Genomic DNA, 21,299 nt, shown 5'->3' on the forward strand with positions numbered 1-21,299 from the left:
CTTGTGCAAAAATTTCAAGACTTATGCGCTACAGCTTAAAACCTCAACATTAAAGCTGTTGCAAGATTGTAGTGGCCTGATAGAGGATTCAGCAGGTACTCTGCCACATGCACGTGGGCTTCCAGGTACTATTTAAGATGTTGGTTTTTGACTTGCATAGGTCTAAGCATACAGACAGTTGTAGTGAGATCCAAGGAGAAGGATAGAAGCCATAAGCATGCAGCTGTTACATCTGCACAAATCTGTAGCATCGGAGGTAGAGCCAAACGGCTCCAATTGGTTGGCGAAGGGAGCAGGGCTGCTGTCTGTGATGTTCTGTTGCAGCCTGTGCCCCTAGTTGTGGCACTAGGGTAAGCTGATCATCCTAGCCTGGGCATTGAGCAAGGTGACAGGTGTATGGCATGCAGCTAGTGCCACTACAGGGGGAGGGGGCAGAAGATGCCAGGGGAGCTGCATGCCAGTGTTGGGTCTGGACACTCCATGTGGCCCCAGGCGGATAGCCCTGAGCTGCTGGTGCCCTTCCACACTAGTTAAAGGGCCCCAGAGGCATCCCACACCCTCCTCCAAGTGCCCCTTCCCAACGCTGTGCACCAGGTGCAGAATTAAGCCCCTTGTAGGGCCAGAAGGGCAGCAGAAGCCCAGCTCTGCTCGGTGTGGCCAGCTCAGTCCTGCAGAGGGCAGGCACTTCTGGAGGGCAGCAGAGTGCTGGCACAGCACCAGGACGTGGTACCCAGCCCCAGCCAGGCCATGGCAAAAAGCCCCAGTTGGCAAAGCTATTCAGCAGGTGCTCATGCTCCATAGTACTTGGGCCTCTTGTTCAATCAGTCCCAGATGGGACACATTCATTAACGCACCGTAGTGACTGCACATTAATTTTAGTACTCAGTTAACCAAATACCAGAGCACTTCATAGGTACTTGCGCTACTGTGCATTAACCTAATGCTACTCTGCAGTAGTGTATTAGCACTATGGCCCACTGGTGCCTCCTGAGTCGGGGGTGGCGGGGGCACTTGCCTCCCCAGTGGCCAGTCAGTGAGGGGGGGGGTGTCTGTCGGTCCATTTTTTGCCCTCCCCCACCCCACAGGTCACTGACTGGAGGAGTCCCCCAGCTGGCACTTCCAGGTGAGCGCAGTCAGCCATGCAGGGACCACTTCTCCTGGCTCCCCCACTCCCCAGCCAGTGCTCTCAGGGGGGGCACCAATGCTCTCGCCTGCCCGGGAGCGCTGGCTGTCAGGAGGTGCATATGCACGTCCATGCACCCCCAATGCATCGCCACTGCTTAGCACAGTTTTTTGTCCAGCATGCTACTGCACAGTTAGTGTCTCATGTTAGTAATTAAGGTGAGGGAAATGAGGAGTCAGTCTATAGTCAATTCCTACAGCTTGTATCACAGCTGAAAGGTAGAAGAAGATGGCCCACGCTGGGCTGATTTTTTCAGGTCAAAATGGTGTTTTAACTCATCCTCTGTCATTTCCCTCAGCAAGGAACCAGCTCCTCAGTTGGTGGAAACTGTCCACAGTGCCGCTGGAATCAGTGGCAAGACCAGCCGAGGATTTGGTTTAAAGACCATCTACCAATAAGCTTCTGTACAACCTTTCAGCCTCCTTTAAGGCTCCATTTTGCTTGTGCACACATGCGCCTCAGTGGTACCTACTGTAAATGAGAGGACAGCTCTGGGGAGCTCAGTTAAAGTACCAAACACTTATGGACACAAAATATGTTATTTATTGTGAATTTTGCAAAGACACAAAGCAACAAAATATACATTTGTGGACCTTGAGAATTATTTTTATACATAACAAATACAATATGCTACTATAGCAATAAATTAAATGTACAGTATTTACAACAAACATAGGCAACCAGAAATTCTACAAAGCATCGCCTTTCTACAAAAAAAATATCTTTTTTTGTCAGATACAATCGTTTAAGATTTGCTTTTCACACTATAAACTCTCTTCACATACTAATATAAATTCAGCATTTTTCCTTTGCAGAACTTATACAGGGCTACATTCATGGGGTGTGGGGGAGATAATGAAAGCATGCTTCAAGACTTGGAGGGCAGGGGGGAAAGAAATCTTTACCATCTGAAATGGAACAGAAGTTCAAACTTAAGCAAAGCCACAGGAATTCAAGGACTGGACCACAGAGGGCCTGGGAACTCATTTTAATAGGTGTCGTATCTACGCCGAACACTTCCCAAAGGTAGCTAGGAGATTTTACTTTAGGCCAGCTCCTCAGTTGCTGTGAATACGTCCATACCTCAGCTAGCTGCTCTGACCCTGTCTGCCCAGGACAACCCAGGGCCCAATTCAGGAAAGTAGCAAATAAGTACTTACGTGCCTTTGTCTTTCAGAGAAACGCTTTAGGGTTGTGCTTAAGTATAACGTGTGCTTAGCTTGCACTGATTCCAGCCAGGTGCAAGCATGTGCTGGAGTGCTCTCCCAAACAAGGGCCAAAGCCTGTCGTAGGGTCTATACACAGGTACAACCCATCCTCTCCAAGACCACAGTACCTTGAGAGGCAAGACAATTCTCCATTCCATTCTGCAATGCAAATTTGCAACGTGGGACCTTGCTGTATGATCAAGGTGGGATTTTCAAGAAACAGCCCCCTGGCTCAGGCAAGTCCCTGGTTTTCAACATGGTGGGTTTGAAAACCCAGCTCTTGTTCTCTAACTGGGTTGTGTCCCCAGGATATTTCAGCAGAAGCTCCACTGCAGAATCAAAAGGCAAACTGCTACTTCATACAGCTCAAATGCTTGATGAGCATTTTGAAACTGAGGGTCAGGCCTTCAGTGAAGTCAGTAAAGCTACACTGATTTATACCCACTGAGGAGCTAGCCTTGAATGTCTCGTTAGTAAATAAATATACAGTGTTTGCATTTCCATAGTACCCATATTAATACAGTACAAGATCAGTGCAAGAATGTAAGACACCAGAACACTGTCCTCATATCTACAATTGAAGTCCGTCCCATGATTTATTTCCTGTTGAGCATCTAAAGAAAAGGATGATAAAAAGATCGCGTTTTGCTTTAAAGTGAATCCCCTTTGTCTCTCAAACCAGAAATATGCACTGCCCACGAATTTAGTGTCTAGTGAGGGTCCCCCTCCGTACGGGCTTCGATAGTTTTTCTCATCCCAAAAAGGACCCAAAACACTTGGCAATATATATACAAGGAACTTCTTCATCATTATTTGAAGTGCAAATGCTTCAGAGGTGTAAAGTAGTGACCACTGGACACATGCTGCACTGCTACAAGTCAGTTTAGGCCTGGAAGTGAAGAATACTGCACCCACTTTGAAACGTCAAGGGAACAGAAGCAGACAATAAGGGATTTGACTAGGAGGGCAGCATTAAAATCCCTACTCTCATCAAACGTTACACAGGATCTGTAATGAATACTTGAGAGCTTTGGAAAATGCTGTCCAAAGATCATCTCAGCTGAAGTTGTGCAGGACTGGCCTTGCAAATACGAGTCAAACTCCCTGCATTTCCTTTGCTCAGCTTTGGACCCTCCCCTTTGCCTTCAGCTGCATTCAGCCACAAGCGTCTGGACCTCCCCAAGACAAGAGGAAAACAACCTCCTTTTCGACACTGCGTCTTATGCTTCAAGATCTCACAGAGATCAACACTTAACACTAATGATGAATCCAGCAGCTCAGTGAAATGACAGAAAAAAAAACCCCATCAAAGCCAAAGTAAAATAATAATAATGCTACCAATCACCATTTTGCAAGGGAATTGATCAAAAAGCTTTTCCGGGGAAAGGGAGGAAAAAACACACAAAAATGCTGCCAAAGCCCATTTCAATATAAGCTCAAACATTTCTGTGTTTGCAACCTGAGACATCAATAGACTGCTGCAAAACTGGATTTAAAGGGGTGGGGGTGCTTATTTCCCTTATCAAAAGGGAAATAAGGCTTGGTTTGCTCAAATCCGGGGAAATTAAAGGCGGGGCAGGGTTTGAGTCATTCCTGTTTCTCATCATGATGATCTGGTTCAGGTTTCTGTGTAGCTCAGTAGGTGCACGCAGGCAGAGCCCCTGAAGCACTCTCCCTGCTTCATGCCCCATGGCAGGGGTGGGCAAAATGGGGCTGGGGGCCGGATACAGCCCACCAGGCCATTCTGTCCGGCCTGCAGGGCCCCTAAAAAATTTAGAATATTAATATTTGCCCCTGGCTGCCTATCATGTAGCCCTTGATGGCTTGCCAAAACTCAGTAAGCGGCCCTCTGCCCAAAATAATTGCCCGCCCCCTGCCCCACGGTTTCAAGTGACTGTGATGGACAGAGCACACCATTTTCATTCTTGGGCCTATTTTAAAGTTCTCCATTTTTTTCCCCTTAACCTCCAAATTCAGTACCATCCGTGCACCAACTGTTCAACTTTGGCCCTGAAATCCAAATACTTTTCAGTGGCAAGAGAACAACTTCATCCCTTGAAACTTTTTTTTAGGGCAATATCTGGATTCCCGTAAAAGTTTCTGTTGCATCTGAGATGAAAATCAGAGAAGCTTGTTTTTAAGAGGAAAAGCAACTAGCTTTGGACCAGCCCCATGCTGGACATAAGGAATAAAGAATAAAAAAAAAGTAACAAGAACCTGGCAGAGGTATTTAGGAGTCGGTGGTATCTAAACCAAACAGTCACTTGAGCAGAAAACCAGAAAATGAAGTTACAGTTGCAAGATATCTGTCTCTATGCAGAGACCGCAAAGGGCAAGAGCTTGGCCAGGACTTCAATATAAATTTCGCAGTATTAGTAAAGGTGCTTTTGGAAAGAAATAATTTACCAGCCTCTTGCCATCTGGCAGAGAAAATAAATACGGCCCTCTTCCCCCATTTTCTGGCAGGACAATGGTCAGCTTCCAGGGAAGTCAACTTCTGATCGTTAACCCTAGTCCTTCATGTGCAAGTAAAGACAAGCAGGGGTGGACTCTCCAAAGGTGTAAAGGAATCAGCACTGCTCCACTGAGGCCAACAAGGCTTGACCTGACCCCTTAAGCCAAAGCAGGCATTATTGAGACCCACTCTTTACTACTGCGCTTGACCGTTCCCATTTCAGCATCTGTCCCAGGTGGCAGTGCTTAGTCTTTGGCAGAGAAAAGGCTTTTAAATTATACAGACCACATCTCTCCTTACTGCAGTTCAGCAGCTGATCAATGAAAACCTGCACTCTGGTAAAATACCAGGTTCCCATAATACTAAAGCAGCAATTAAACCACAGCTGTCTGATTATCCAAGGCCATGCCTTTGCTTTGGCCAGTGGAAAAGCAGGTGTAAAATGTGACCAAATCAGGGCAGCACCATTCAAACACCCCCTCTACATCAGTGGAAACCACTGCTTCAGGTGCAGGGCAATGAGGCCTTGAGAGCTGAGGAAGGTGGGGTTGTCTAAGGGCAATTCTGCGCTGCCACAAGTGAGATGTGGCCTCTCTTTCCACGTGCCAAAGTGGATGTAGAAGTATGTGGCACTCATTCTTTCCTCCCAGGGCTCATCTACACATGTTCATGAATGTACCTCAGATACTGCACTTTTAGCTTAGCACTTAATAAAGCATTAACTCCGTGTGCAGCACCTAGAGTTACTGCACAGTAGTACCAGCGCACGGTTATTTAGTGACGCTTACTGTGCGTTAGCCTAATAACACTGTGCAGTAGGCAATTAACACGGTTTTTGCTGGCTAACAAAGCTGCGCAATAAGCATCTCATGTAGACATGCCCACAGTGCCGGAAATCAGGAGCACGTTCCACTGAAGTCAGTAGAGCTGGGCTGATAAAACCCTGGTGTGAGATGATGAGATCAGGACCACTTAAAGAAGAGGAGAAGGAGCCAGATGCTCAAATTGCTTTATATCAGGTGGGGGTGTTAAACACACCCTGTGCCCCAAGCCAGAGCATTTCAAACATTTTTCTGCAGAGCAGCGTGGGGGGGGGGGGTGTAGCAGTACAGTTTGCTCATTCATCACTCACTGTTTTCCTTCTTCCCAGCCCTATTTTGACTTTGCACACCCACGCACAACATCAGCCATTACACAGCAAAGGCACAAGCAACAAACTTCCTCTGAGTGGGTGGGTTTTGTTGCCCTGCCAAACAACTTATGCACAAACAAACAACAAAAGTCTCCTTCTTGACAGCTCGCAATTTACTTGCTGGGGATAAATTCCAGCCAAGTGGAGATTCTCCAGGCCATATGTGCTCCTATAGAGCGAGGACCACGTTCTCTGCTAGTAGAAAGCAGTGCAGCTCTATTACCATCAATTACTGATCTTATAAGATACCGAGAGATCCCATCTGAGATCACTGGTGAGGCTAGGCCCTAAAAAACCTATAGCAAGAGATGGTGCCTGCTCCAAAGAATTGACAGTCTAAGCAGACAAGACAGAAGAAAGAGTGGAAAGGCACAGAGAAGTTAAGTGACTTGTCCAAAGTCACTCTCTGGGCGTTCCCTGACGCCCACACCCATCCAGCTTCTCTGAACTGAAGTCCATGGACAGCTGCAGATTTCCAGAAGCAGAGAATTTTGCCTTGATCCTCTCAAGTACTTTACGACTTCATGGAGCAGACCAGTGGCAAAGAGAACTGAAGGGGGAGCAGCCCAAGCTGGGAGTCCAAAGCGTGTATTTGACAGCATCTCTTGACAGTCTCCGCCACAAACAAAAAGCCCATTAGGAAACTAAAAATAAAGCTCACAGGTACCCTGGAAGAGCAGAGGATGCCTGTGCTGCTTTCCTCCTGGGCAAGGAGAAGTCATATGCTAGCTGAAAAGTGATACGCACAGAATCGCAGTATGTAAAAGCCTATAGGAAACAGGATTGGTTATTGAAATGTCTTTTTGTTTCCAATCAGAGGTACACACGATGAACAGCACTCATCTGACGACAAACAACTACAGTACGCACAAGGAGCACATGAGGTTAACATTTCAGAGTACCGAGGACGGGTGAAGTCACCGTGAGCAGATCGTACGTGGTACGCGGCAGAAAACGCATCTCCTTATGCAGTGCAGGAAGAAGGTGTTTTGTTAGCTGGGGTGGAGGAATCTAGCAACGTGTTTACCCTTCAGAAAGGATGGGTTGTCTGTCAGCACTCGCTGCATGATGGCAGTTTCTTCTTGACGCCAAGGTAAAGCTGAGTAGGTGAAGGAATGGCACTGCGTGGCGGCAGGTCGCTTTTAGTGTGGAGAATGTATTTTCCCATTTGATGTTCCAGAGGAGAATTTCCCCTTTGCTGACACAAATTCGCTGCAAAAAACAAGAGGAAAAAGGAACAAAAGGGTCAGAAACAGATAACGGGGATTGTTCTTGCTCCTCCAGAGGCAAGGAGCCCAAGTTTTGCCAAATCCAAGGACCATTGAAACTTTCATAGAATCACAGAAAGTGAGGGTTGGAAGGGACCTCAGGAGGTCACGTCTAATCCAACCCCCTGCTCAAAGCAGGGCCATCCCCAATATGTAAAGAGAGGACCTGATCCAAGACCACCTAGAGTCTTTCAACTGACTGCAACAGGTTTTGGACTTGGCCTTTGCCAAGGAGCTGGACCAACAGCTGTGAGAATAATGACCGGCTCATTCACAGGTGCTTAGAGGTCCCACCAATGTCACAGCAAGGGGGTTGTTAGCTCCAAGTATTCAAATACTTGGGAGCTGCCCAGCAAGGCCTGGGGGGCCAGGGACTGGGGACTCCCACACCTGTCCTGCAGGCGCCCGCCTTAGGGCCCTGGAGGCGCAGGTGAGGGAGCTCCAGGAGGAGGTCAGCAGGCTGAGGGGAATCCGAGAGGCAGAGGAGGAAATTGACAGGTATTTTCTTTCCCTGCAGGGTTGTGCAACCAAGGAGGATGCACCTCAAGAAGAGCCCTCCACTGCTCAGTGGCAGACGGTCACCTCCCAAGCCAGGGCTGCTCGAAACACGGCAGCACCAGTTCCTCCAGTCCGGCTGGAGAATAGGCACGAAGCCCTGGCAGCCCAGGAGGAGAAGGAAGTAGAGGACGAAACGGTGGAGGAGGCAACTCCATGCTCACTGCGTTCCGCGCAAGCTGAAGGAGGCAAGAAGGCCAGGAGGAGGAAGCGTCGCGTGATCGTCATTGGTGAGAGGCACGGAGGGCCCCATCTATCGCCGGGACCCCTTGGCACGCGAGGTCTACTCCCTACCTGGAGCGAGGATTCAGGACGTGACAGGGATGCTCCAAACCATAATCTGGCCCACCGATTATTACACCATGGTCCTAGTCCAAGTGGGCACTAACGATGCAGCCAGGAGGAGCCCTGATCGCCTGATGGAGGACTACCACGCTCTGGGGTGCGTGCTGAAGGAGATGGGCGCACAGGTGGTTTTCTCTTCTATCCTGCCAGTGAGTGGATGAGGTAGACGGCATGAAACGCTACAGGAACGGTGCTTCGAGGCGGGCTTTGGCTTCCTCAGCCACCACCAGCACATCACAACGAGAGATGCTGGGATGGGACAGTCTCCACCTTTCCCCTAAAGGTAAGCGTGTGTTCTCTTCTAGGCTGGCGGACCTACTCCGGCGGGCTTTAAACTAGGCTTGTCGGGGGAAGGGGTAGACGAGGGTGGAGGAAACATCAGACTGCCAGACCAAACAGCACCCACAACTACAGCCCAGCCCAGACCACCGAGTGAAGCAAATAAACAGGTAAGAGATGGGGGCCAGGGTAACACACCCACAGGAGGCCTCAAGTGCCTCTACACAAACGCTCGTAGTATGGGCAACAAGCAGGAGGAACTCACCCTCCTGCTGGCTGACACCAGCCCGGACATAGTGGGGATTACGGAAACGTGGTGGGATGCAACGCATGATTGGGCGGTGACTGTCAAGGGCTATAGGCTGTCCAGGAGGGACAGGATAGGAAGGAGAGGTGGGGGCGTGGCTCTCTATATTATGGAGGAATACACATCCTCGTCAATTAGCAAGGAGTCAGGGGAGGGGCACTCTGAAGTGCTTTGGGTTAGAGTACGAGGCAGTCGAGGGGAAAGGGACCTAACGGTGGGCGTCTACTACAGACCTCCCAACCAGGGAGAGGAGCTTGACCAGGATTTCTTGGGTCAGCTCACAGAGGTAGTGAAGGCTAAGGATGTGGTAGTCATGCAGGACCTGAACTACCCAGACATCTGGGAAGACCAGTCAGCCAGGTCTGACCGCTCACGCAGGTTCTTGGCCAGAGTGCAGGACCTCCATCTAACCCGGGGGGGCACAGCCCCACCAGGGGAGACGCCTTGTTGGACCTAGTGCTGGCCACGGGTGATGACCTGGTGAGGGGGCTGCGGGTGCTCGACCACCTGGGCGACAGCGATCATCGCCTGCTGGAATTCACCATCCAACGCAAGGTGGCAAAGGCCTGCAGCAAGGCAGTAGCCCTAGATTTTAAGAGGGCAGACTTCAATGAGCTAAGGAGGATAGTTGGAGAAGCACTGAGGTCCCGGAGAGGAGGGGAGCCTGGTGTCCAAGGAGAGTGGTCGCTCCTTAAGGAGATGATCCTCCAAGCCCAAAGGAAAGTAGCACACCAAAAGCATCCGGGAATGTCTCCTTGCTGAAAAGGAGGCGTATACCCAATGGAAAGAAGGGGTCATCTCCAGGGAGGACTATTCTGGAGTTGCTAGGGGATGTAGTGGGGTAGTTAGGAAGGCCAAGGCGGAGATGGAACTGGGGCTAGCTTCCCAGATGAAGGACAATAAGAAGTCCTTTTTTAAATACATAGGGGGTAAAAAGAAGGTCCTGGGTAATGCGATGGGAAACTTGGTCGTCACACCAGACGGCAAAGCTAACATGTTTAACGATTTCTTTGCCTCCGTCTTCCTAAGTAGGGACCAGAACAGCCACCTCCCTGCTGGGCCCCCCTCGGGCCCCGGGGGAGGCACACCTGGGCCACAGGTTAGCGAGGATTTAGTTAGGGAGCTTCTGGAGGGGTTGGACGTATTCAAGTCAGCCGGCCCGGGTGATCTCCACCCTGGAGTTCTAAAGGAACTGGCCGAGGTCATTGCAAGTCCCCTGGCACGGCTTTACGAGCACTCGTGGTGCTCTGGAGAGGTACCGGAGGACTGGAAGGGGGCCAACGTGGTCCCCATCTTCAAAAAAGGCAGGAAGGAGGACCTGGGAAACTATACCTTGATCCTAGGCAAGCTGTTCGAGAAAATTATGCTGGCACACATCCAGCAGGGGCCAGCAGGGGACTGCATGCTTAGGGGCAACCAACACGGGTTCATCAGTGGCAGGTCCTGTCAGACCAACCTGGTGGCCTTTTACAATCAAATCACCAGATCATTAGATGCAGGGGTAGCAGTGGACATCGTCTTCCTGGACTTCCAGAAGGCTTTTGACACTGTCTCTCACCCCGTTCTCATTAAGAAACTGGAGGGCTGTGGTGTAGATGCCCACACAGTCAAATGGGTCGCCAACTGGCTGGAGGGACACACCCAGAGAGTGGTGGTGGACGGGTCATTTCCGACCTGGAGGGACGTGGGCAGTGGGGTCCCCCAGGGCTCAGTCCTCAGGCCTGCACTGCTCAACATCTTCATCAGTGATTTGGACGAGGGGGTAAAAAGCACCTGTTCAAATTTGCTGACACTAAGATGTGGGGGGACGTGGGCACACTGGAAGGATGCAACAGGCTACAGTCAGACCTAGACAGGTTACAAGGGTGGGCGGACGAGAATAGGATGGGTTTCAACACAGACAAGTGCAAGGTGATACACCTGGGGAGGAACAACCGGCACCACACCTACAGGCTGGGGAACTCCCCTCTTGTCAGCACGGAGGCGGAAAAGGATCTGGGGGTCATCACTGACTCCAAGATGAACATGGGCCGGCAGTGTGGGGATGCAGTCAGGAAGGCCAACCGCACCTTGTCATGCATCCACAGATGCATCTCGAGCAGGTCCAAAGAGGTGATCCTCCCCCTCCATGCGGCACTGGTCAGGCCGCAGCTGGAGTACTGCGTCCAGTTCTGGGCGCTGCACTTCAAGAGGGATGTGGACAGCATGGAGAGGGTCCAGAGGAGGCCACTTGCATGATCAGGGGACAACAGAACAGGCCCTATGAGGAGAGGCTGCGGGACCTGAACCTGTTCAGCCTCCAAAAGAGAAGGCTGAGCGGGGATCTTGTGGCCTGTTATAAACTAGTCGCGGGGGGATCAGCAGGCATTGGGGGAGTCACTGTTCCCCTGAGCACTACCAGGAGTGACCAGGAATAACGGTCACAAGCTGGCAGAGGGTAGCTTTAGGTTAGACATCGGGAGGCGCTTCTTCATGGTCAGGGCGGCTAGGGTCTGGAACCAACTTCCAAGAGAAGTGGTGCTGGCTCCTACCCTGGGGGTGTTTAAGAGGAAGTTAGATGAACACCTTGCTGGGGTCGTTTGACCCCAGGACTCTTTCCTGCCATGGCAGGGGGACTATATGATCTGTTCAGGTCCCTTCCGACCCTAGAAACTATGAAATCATGAAATGTCATAAGTGAGGATGTTTAAAGAAGCAAAAGCTGTCAGGAGACTGGCTCAGGTGTTTGGGGATCCTTTTGGTACATGACTCCGTAGAGTTCATGTTCCTAAGCTCCTCTCCCCAAACAGGAGGGCCAGAAATTTTCTAATGAAAGCTTATAGGTGGTATAAACTCCATGTTTCTGTACACAAACCTCTATCCACATCTACAGAAGTTTACTGGTGAATAAACAGCCAAGGCTCCCTTAGCTTTATTGTAAAAAATCCCAAGCACACATATTTAAAAAAACAAGGCAATGGCTAAAATAGCTGAACTTGAAAGGATGAGACCTACTGGCATGCAGAGCATATTCTCCCAAAATGGAGTGGTGGAAACTGTGGGAAACATTTAAAATTACTATATTTTTAAGGAAAATTAGGTAAAGGGTGCTTCATGGATGGGGGAGAGAATGAACGGACTAAACGATGCCTTACGTCTTTATCACCGGTAATCTATTTTTATAATTTATTGTTGTCCCATCAGACAACAGCCTTGAAGGTTCAAGATAACTTTTCAATCAAAGCTTTAACAAACAGTGAACTTATCCAGGGTTAATTGTTCTCTAAAGATACATGTTTTACCAAAACATTCTGGGTAGCTTTAAACACTCACCTTTTTTACAAGTTCGTTATATCTAATTCCTGCTAGTGACTCTATATAGAAAGAAAAAAAGCAGAGCTCAGTTTTTTTTTCCAACAAATAAGAGGACAATGTACAACAGCAACTCTTACTGTGCACCTCATTTCTTACTTTCTTAAATGCATCTAAGAGAGTCCCAACCAGGCTGGAACAAAGGTCGGGAGTTAGCGTCACATCAATAGTAACAGAGCAAGTCAAAAAACAGTACTAAGCTCCCATAGAGAAAATGATCCCTAATGTCTGGATTTGGAGGAGTTTTATCAAGTACCCTGCAGATTTTTCCAAGGGGAAATGACACAGGAGCTTGTTCCCCCCTATGCCTCCCCGAAAGCGGTATTCTACCGTTTTGCAGAAATAAGTCACTGGACATCATAAGAAACAAATCATATCTATTTAAGCCTGTCGCTTGTTACAGCTGGCACTTTTGATGCCAGGGTGTCCCTTGATGTAAATGGCATTTGGGATCCTGATGCTGGGAACTCACTGTAGAAGACAATATGCATGTGCTAGTGTGGGGGTGTCAAGGGGCTTATAGTCAAAACTCTTCTCAATTTTACATGCCCAACTCTGTTCTTGACTTCTCTTTTGGAACGAGCAGACAGCCCCAGGACCTTATGGAGGCCCCACGCCCTCTCATCCCTCCATAGACAGCCCCAAGTGGTGGCCACATGCCTTCCCTTCCCTGCCTGCGGGTGGGCATGGAGGCGAAGTGCTCTGCCAGAGGACTGCACTCTCTGCTCTGCTACAACAGCACTGTGTTGTAGAAAATTCCCTTTGCAGTTGGGAACTCCCTGCTGCCTCCCATATCAACTGCCTTCTCGCATCTAGCTTGACCGTACGTCCAAGTTTTCCAGGGAGCAGCATAAGGATTCAGATGGGCTGGAGCAGCATTGTACCAAATTCTCCGCCAGGTGGAGCTGCACTATACCTGATGATGCACTAATAGGATCAAGTAGAGAGTTTGCATCAGCAGTTGAGGAAGCCAAAGGCTGGTCTGACTTCTGATGGGTCCAGGTGGCAGAAGATCTACATGGGGAAGCAGTCACCTCCCAGTAGCTACTACTCCCTAAAAACACAGCTGAGGCAGATCAGAGAATGGGGACCATAACAGGCAGAGTGTGCACAGTGCTTAGTGCCTTATCTAGTTATAACAACATATACATACCGTGCTGGAACTGGAATGGCTAAGCTTATCGAAGCGAAACTTTAGATTTGACCTTGGAGAGTTTCTGCTCTTTATATCTGTCGGAAGAATTCAATAAAACAGTATTTGTTTAAGCTAATATTGATTACAGCTAAGCCAACCTGACAAGCCAGTCAGCATAATGGAGTCCCACGAACCTTACCAATATTCAGTTCATTTTTGCTAAATGTTTGGCAAAATCTCAACGTTAGCTGCATGTCTTTGATGGGGTGGAGTGACACTTCCGTGCCATAACATTTGAAATAGCAATCACTCAGAAAAGACTCATCTATAAAAATTACAGGGGAGTTTCAATTTGTTGGGATGACACGTGAAATGGAAGTTTTAAAACATGAAAAGTCACTGTTCAAATACTCCTGGGAAAAAAGAATCACTGAAAAGAACAAGGAAGAGGGTTTGTACAGCAAGCAGAACAAGGGGCAGAGCTATAGAAGAAGTCTAGATTTCTGAATTTTTATTCATATTTTTCCAGCTCCACTTTTAGTTCCCCAGCTGTTCCCAGTTCCTAATTCACCAAAGAATAACTAATTTAGCTGGCTAGTTCAGAAATAACTGGAACTCAACTTATCATTTCAATTACAAATCAATGTAAGCAAGGCAGAATCACGTCCAAAGGAAACATCTTGATCACTGATTTTATTCCGGGTCGCAGTATTTTCCACAGGATCAGTTAAGTTTCCTAGCCAGCTTAAATCTCAGAAAGAGTTGCCAAATTGGGCTCAGTTTTGGACCTCTCACACATATTAAATCATACACACTCATGTGAGTTGTCCTACTGATTTCAGTAGGCTTTTGCTACCAGAATTTAAGCAGCAATGACCGGTGATACGGCGTTCACTAAAGATTAATGACTGGTTGGGTACAGAAGTTGGCCTGAAGGGTCATTAACTGTGCAGGACTGTGGCTGGGGCAAGATTAATAATTTATATATAAGCTTCTTCCGTTGCTTTGTGGGCTACATTTTGATACTACACCCACAGAGCTATGGCTGAGCTACATGATATCCGTTGGCAGCAACTATAATGACTTACATCTTCACAGAAGGAAGATCATTTCTGAAAGCTTCAATGGGCTGAAGGAAAAAAAAGGAGGTAACAGACCTCCGTAGACACTAGTGGTGCCCTGTTCTGGTTCTGGAGTATAAGGGAAGACCCATGTCAGAGCTGAAAGGTATTTCTTGGACGAGTCCAATGGAAACCATTTCCCGTGGAACGATTTCTTCTTAGAGAACAAAGTGGAGCCAAAAAACCCAGCTCTGTTTCCTATAGGAAAGGCTTTTTCCACTAGTATGTATGTAGTAATTTACTGGGTGCGATAACCCTTATTGCTCAAGACTCTCACATGCTACACACCTGTGGGACTCCGGCTCATGATCACGGGGGTGGCAGCAGCTGCCGCACTTGGGTTCTCATTGCTGGGAGAAGAGCTGTAGACAAACACGTCCTGCTTGAACGGTGATGCTGTGGATGGCTGGCTGCCCTGGAGGGGAAGATTGAGCAAATGCATAACCACAGGGTGTGCCTATTTATATTCCACTGCATCTGCGCTCATCGGACAGCCCCATCTGAGTGCCAAGGTGGGAACAGGAAACATCTTGGCACAGTTTTAACAACTGGAGCAAACTTCCTGGCTGGACTACTGGGGCTGAGACATGGTCTGCTCTGCCCCACAATGCACAATAAGGACTTTTTCTACACATTGGCCTTAATTCTCTCACTTACAAAGGTGCGAATCAGGAGTTAACTGATATCAGTGAGGATAAACCAGCGTGAGTGACCCAGCTGTGCAGCACTCATTCCTCTGAACAGTCCTGAGGTTCAAGGTGAAGAAAGACTCCAGAACTTGGCCTATAGCCTTTCGTTGAGCTATCAAAAGAGTCTTTAGATTACTATTAGCCCCTAAGTCTCGTGATCAAACAGAGCAGCTACAATAACACGTGGCTACAGATACGAGAAGCCAGATTCTAGTCCACCTAGAAGTGTGCAATTGAATGTAGGCACCTAAGTACAACCTTAATTCACCCTGCTCAAGCTCCCCAAAACCTGTTAATACAGGCTCCCTCCTTGTTGCAGTTTTGCGACTCAGTCTTAGGGGTCAGATGTCACAAAAAGTAGATGCAGCAATGGATTTTCAGGGATTTGAACAGGACTGATAGAGTCATGCTCAGACCCCTAAGTCCGCTTAGCTGACCAACAAGTGAAACAGCATCTGGCCCTAGAGCATAACACCACCAAGCACTGTAAGACTGTGCAGAGCCATGCTCGCAGCGTGGGGGATGCCGATCATAGTCAGGAGAGCTCCCTGTAGTTTGGGCTCAGATGCTGTTTTCCCTCCTCTGTACTTCAGTTCTCTCATCAGTAAAATGAGGACAATGACACAGGCATTTGGGGTATGTGGCTGCAGCACAGTGCAAAGCGATGCAGACACAGCAGGGTATGTTAGTCCATGTGGAATTTAAGACAATACAGCTTCCTCAACCTGGTTTAGCTTACGTAGCTATGTGGAAATGCCTTGCGTTGCATGATCCCATGGTAAGAAGTCCAATATAAAAAAAACGCACAGACAGACACAGAGAGAAGTAACATCAATTGCTCTCTTAGCTATTACTGGCAAGATTTCCACTTTTAGCTGCAACTAGCTATAGGATTTTGTACCTGACCATAAGAATTTGCATTATACAGTCATTATTTTGTTTGTATATAGATTTTACTCTATGTCCTTCAACTCGTGGCCCTTCATGTTACTCCACAGAAGACCATGGGCTGATTTTTGGAGTTAGGGAGAAAACTGCCACAGATTTTTTCACTCTGTGAGCATGGCCTACCTTGAGCAGGCAGCTGAGCTACATAACATCCAGCAGTTCCATCCAGCCCTATTATCTTCTCTAAAGGAAACACATAAAAGCATGGTGCCCACAGATAAGTGGAAGACTCTGTGCAGTAAAAGCAATGACATGAGACCCCACCAGTTTAAATAAGGAGTCTCTTCACCAGAATCACAGCTATAAGATCAAAGATAAGTTCCCCTAGGTATAATTATTTCATTTCAATGCCTACCACACTATCATATTCTTCCATGGTTTCGCTCTCCCCTGCTGTACTGCTGAAACTGCTGGTGCTTGATGAAGAACGAGAGATGTTGGATCTTCCATTTTCTTTCAGTTTAATAAATGGCCTAGAAAGCAAACAAGGCAACAGCAATTAATTACAGCAGTATCCCCTAATATTAAAGTCAGGGGGATACATTCATCTTTCCTACAACTCTATTGACTTACATCGGGATGAGTTTGGTGTGGCACCTCCATCCATTTAAAAACCCCACATGGTAAAGCAACCAGTAAATATGACTAACAGGAAAAGAGACCAAGTTAATTCCCTGGGTGGTAAAAAGAACACTAAGTCTCTTTGCATTGATATCCCTTCCATTTTCAACAGCCCCCTACTATCCTCACCTCTAGACGTCCTGCAGGAATTGCCAATATGCTACAGCTATTTTATATTTCAGCTCTGGTCTTCTGGACAATTTCTGCAAAATACCATTTGTTTTTAATAAGAGTTTATGGAATTATAGGTATTTTTACGCAAGCAAGCATGAATCACTGATGGTATCATTCTCACCAGCTAAGTGTTATTTAAAGTAAGACACGATATTAAGTTTGCTGTGAGTCAAATTATAGCATAGTCTCCTCTCCTGCTTGGTTGTCTGCAGGCTGCCTACTGACCTGTATGCGTCTGAACTCCAGGGTGAAAGGATGAAGTTGTAATGAATCTGCTCTTTTTCCATTTACCTTTCTTTGTTGGGGCATATTTCAGGAGAACTAGGGTTAGATGAGGGTTCAGATTTCATCTCTTGAGAAGAATGTCCCCCATCTGGGGTCTTCTGTGTCCCTGAGACACTGTCACTGAAAAGAAAATTACTGAATGAATGAATGATTAGATGAATTCTATAAGAAATAATTGGCTATTTCTGCTCCCTGTCATACCACAATAAACGCATTAGACCAATAAATGCTTTCTCAGTTGCACCAAATGGTCTGAAACCAGTCCAAGAGGGACCAAGAAACCTGGCATTTAGCAAGCATCAGGGGGAGATCATTTGCTATTGTAATAATTAGCTGAAAAGGAAAGTCTGTCACTGTCAAATGCTGGTCAAACTGGTTTAAGTGGGTGACTGACTTCTCACTGAGGGTAGTGAACAGTAGTCATGTTCGCTCCCCAATTTTGGAAAAGGTTGGTGATGGCTGAAACTTTGAGTCAAATTTTGGCAGCTCACCTTTAGCTACACAGATGGATATAAGTGCTCCTTTTGGGATTAGCAGGAGGTCTTAGCAATGTATTGGCCTTCTTAAACTAAGAAAAGAGATCATGGATGATGTGCTAGCCAAGAGGTATCATCTGGATGTAGAAAGGATGAACACCCTTTAACACCCATAAGCTGAATGTTATCAACAGGCTCCATGGGCTTGGCTCAGTCATGCCAGGGTTGAACATTATCAACCATGAGAGGGGCACATAAGGTCAGCTCTGATCAACTCTCTGAACTTAAAAGGTGTCTATCCTTGGCGCACAGACATGGTAGCAACTATATTCTCCTTTCCAATTTAAGGCCAGGACTTTCTTGGATAAAAAACAACTACTGATGCAGCGTGGCATTTACCATCGCGTCCTGCTCTCTGATTGACTTTCAGATCCCGTGTGCAGGCGGGGGAACAACCCCGAACGTCGCTTGATAGGACTCCTGGACTGGTTCTTGGCTGTTGCTGCTGCAACAGGAGGCTGAAAAACAAACCGGGCCAAATTAAAAAGATCAAGATCTTCTTGACAATCTCTATTCATTTGCAGCCACCATGGCAACTGCTCAAGACAACTGTTTCCAGGTATGTGACTCTCCTTCAGCTTGGAGTTCTACAAAATATTTAATGCCGCTATAAAGAAAAAAAGATGTCTTGGGGTTGAAAATCTGAGAGCATAATCTTAAAATCATCCCCCCACCCCAAAGACAATGACTTTAAATCTGGCTGAAAACAAACAAAGCATTTGTCACCCAAATCCAGTCCTTATCCTCTAACATGCAATTGCCGGGAAAATTTCTGGATCACAATGTGTTGTCATAGTCTCATTATCAACATTCAAGAATCTATTAGTAAGTCTGCCCATACACAGTTATAGGGAGCAGTATAAGCAAAGATGAAAATAGGGCACGATCAGCCCATGTGAAAGGAGCTGGACCCTGGATTGAAGGTAAGTCCTGGAAGACAAATCACACAGGGTAGTGAAAAGGGGCAAACTAAGTTTAAGCAGCTATTATTTTATTATTTAAATCTTATTGTGCAAATCAATTAATTAATGTATCTACTAAAAATTAGGGCTACACCAGGAAAAAAAATCCAAGAAAAAAATTCACAACGGTATTTAGATGCCTTAAGATGCAAGTAAGGGACAGTGAGATTCACATAAGACGCCTGTGAGTTAGCTACCTAGCTCATTGACTGTAAAGGGGAGCTATCTTAAGGCATCTTAACCTTTGTGAATCAGGACTGATATCTGGGTATGCCGTACTCACTGAGAAAGTGGTCTTTGTTATTTCCCCACTGTTGTGTGCGATTCCCCCGCTCAGGCTCCCTGGGATCCCTCCACTGTGATGCTTCTTCTGGCTCCCCACCATGGTTTCCATCGAATGACTGCGGACACGAATCGCTCTCTGCAGGCAAGTTAATGTGAGTGTGATATATGCTGTCAAATGGTTTGCCCTGAGGACAGAAAGGCTTTCCCTACCCAGGCTAACAAGTGGCAAGAGGAACAACATTTGCTAGAACAGAGTTAACCAATCCAGCACTCTTCGTTGGGTCCATTTCTAAATGGTCTGGAAAGATTCAGACACACAAGAAATGTTGTTTGGTGACTGTAAAGCCACAACTTGGAGAGTGCGTTCTAAATCCTTGAGAAATAAGGATAATGTGACCAGGGCACATGACAGCCACATGACATTTCATTTCTAACAAAAGGATACCTCATTTTTTTAATTCTGTATTTAATAATGATGGCTTGATCCTTGTATGCATTGAATACTGGCAAATGTCCAGGAGAGCTGTACATGAAGAAAAATCAGGCCTTGGTTCTCCTCTTTTTCCTTTGGATTTTAGTGCTGACTGGACTGCGATACGGAGGCTTCAAGTGCAACCTCTCGAGTACAAACTGGAGGTGGCAAGGCCGAGTTGCATTCTGCTTTCCCCAGCTGAAAACAGGAGACGCTGCGTTTTAGCCTACTGCAAAGCAACACCCATTGGCCTCCAGTGTTCTTTCCAAAATGCGAATGGAGAAAGAGGAAAACCAGGATCTGAGGTTTTTAACACAAATCATATCAGGAGAGGGGATAAAATGATTTCACGCACTTTGGCCCAAATTTTCAAAAAAGCTAACTATGACAACTCAGGCCAGATTTTCAAAGAGTTAAGCCTCTTGGATGCGGAGACCTTTGCAAAAATCCAGATTCTTCTTTCGGGCCCTTGAAGGGGAACTGAGCAGGTCTTGGAAAAATAATCTTGGTCTATATTATGAACATTGAGCTCTACTGAAAATCTATGGCATGTCAGACAGAGCAAGAAAAGGCAGCATTTTCTATTTACTCTACTTGCTCTATTTAAGAATATTACAGTAACAACCAAGTGTCAATCATAATCATGGGTTACATGCTCTAAAATATCTGCTTTACAGTTGATTACAGCAGTGTTGCAGGCTGTAATGATGTCACTCACTAATGACTTCAGTGCTAGCGACAAATAGCCCCATCTGTACGGTATCACATCTCACAGTTCATCTTGCAGACAGATGCAAGCTAGCTTTAAACGAGCTACTTCAGCTACTGCTAGCCACGTAGCTGCGCTGACATACAGCTCCGCAAAGGTTTCTTATCTTCTTGGCCATGTTTTGCAGCTGGCACTGCCTTCCAAGAACCAAAAGCAGATTACTTGCATCTAGAAATACCTACAATGCTGGCTGCTAGATTGCTTAGCTGCCTGCCAGTACTTTGTTTTTTTAAACCAGTAGATGTCAGCTCAGACCAAAGAAATGACTTGACTATAAGTACAGCCACAATTTAACCACAACCTCCTCCTGCCCTCAAAATTAATCCAGACAAAAATGTAAATTTGTAACGTTAGATTTATTATGATTGACATTGATGCGTATATTGAAAAAAGAACAATACTGGAAAAAATAATTAATTTATTTTTACTACCCATGTTTACCCAGGACTTCCTGGAATTGTGTAGACTAGCATTTTTTCCCAGAATTTATTTTTGAGATTTGACACATCTTGCAAAAGCTTAAATATGTACAATCTTTTTGCTTTACACGTGGTGAGGAGTCCCTGTGTCTTCAGTGAAATGGCTCATTTTTCCATAACATCAAGCACATGTTTAGTCCTCTGCAGGATGCAGGCCTGAAAATCTGTGGTCTATTCTCCTCTGAATTTGTGACAGATCAACACACAACATTATCTATGTACCCAGATGAAAATTATGCTCTTTATCTCTGACGGTGAATCTGCATAAGCCATAGTTCGTAAAAATAAACAGTCATTCACACATTAAAATCTGATTTTTGCCTTTTTTTTTTTTAATCCTTATGACTTTAATTCTAAAAAAAAAAACAGTTCCCCAGTTTCCAAACTTCTGCACATACCGGGTGGTGTGTCATGAAATGGAAGGTGGTTCATAATGGGCAGGACTATCACAGAGGGGTTCAAGTTGTGCTTCTAACCTGTGCCTAGATACGTCCCTGCCCCAAAGGCCATAACAGAGCCTGTTGGCTGGGGAAGTGGAAATAAAAGCCAAGCCTGTTCAGAACATAAAGATAAGAGTTGAACAAAGCAACAGCCTGTCTAGCCTGTCGGGTGAGATGATCAACATCCCTCCAAGCAGAGGGAGACCCAATACAGATCCTGTGCCAGTGCTAGTCAGGGAG

General features: G+C 46.7%; 1 protein-coding gene across 5 annotated transcripts in view; it reads right to left on the reverse strand.

The window, feature by feature from the left end:
* Nucleotides 1-205: 205 nt before the first annotated feature.
* The window catches only part of RAP1GAP2 (RAP1 GTPase activating protein 2), a 242,437-nt gene continuing 221,343 nt past the window's right edge, over nucleotides 206-21,299 (reverse strand). For 4 of the 5 annotated variants that reach the window (XM_090025860.1, XM_090025863.1, XM_090025865.1 and 1 more), the window contains 6 exons: nucleotides 18,898-19,035; nucleotides 17,992-18,110; nucleotides 17,123-17,236; nucleotides 16,392-16,509; nucleotides 14,688-14,814; nucleotides 12,156-13,373 (listed from right to left, as the gene is read on the reverse strand). In XM_090025860.1, the coding sequence (XP_089881986.1) occupies nucleotides 13,273-13,373; nucleotides 14,688-14,814; nucleotides 16,392-16,509; nucleotides 17,123-17,236; nucleotides 17,992-18,110; nucleotides 18,898-19,035 (717 nt within the window). In that variant the 3' untranslated portion in view covers nucleotides 12,156-13,272. The other variant, XM_090025861.1, reaches the window with a different exon arrangement.

The sequence above is a fragment of the Crocodylus siamensis genome, chromosome 13 (assembly GCF_052110815.1).
Source record: "Crocodylus siamensis isolate JL-2025a chromosome 13, ASM5211081v1, whole genome shotgun sequence".
Taxonomy (NCBI): Eukaryota; Metazoa; Chordata; order Crocodylia; family Crocodylidae; genus Crocodylus; species Crocodylus siamensis.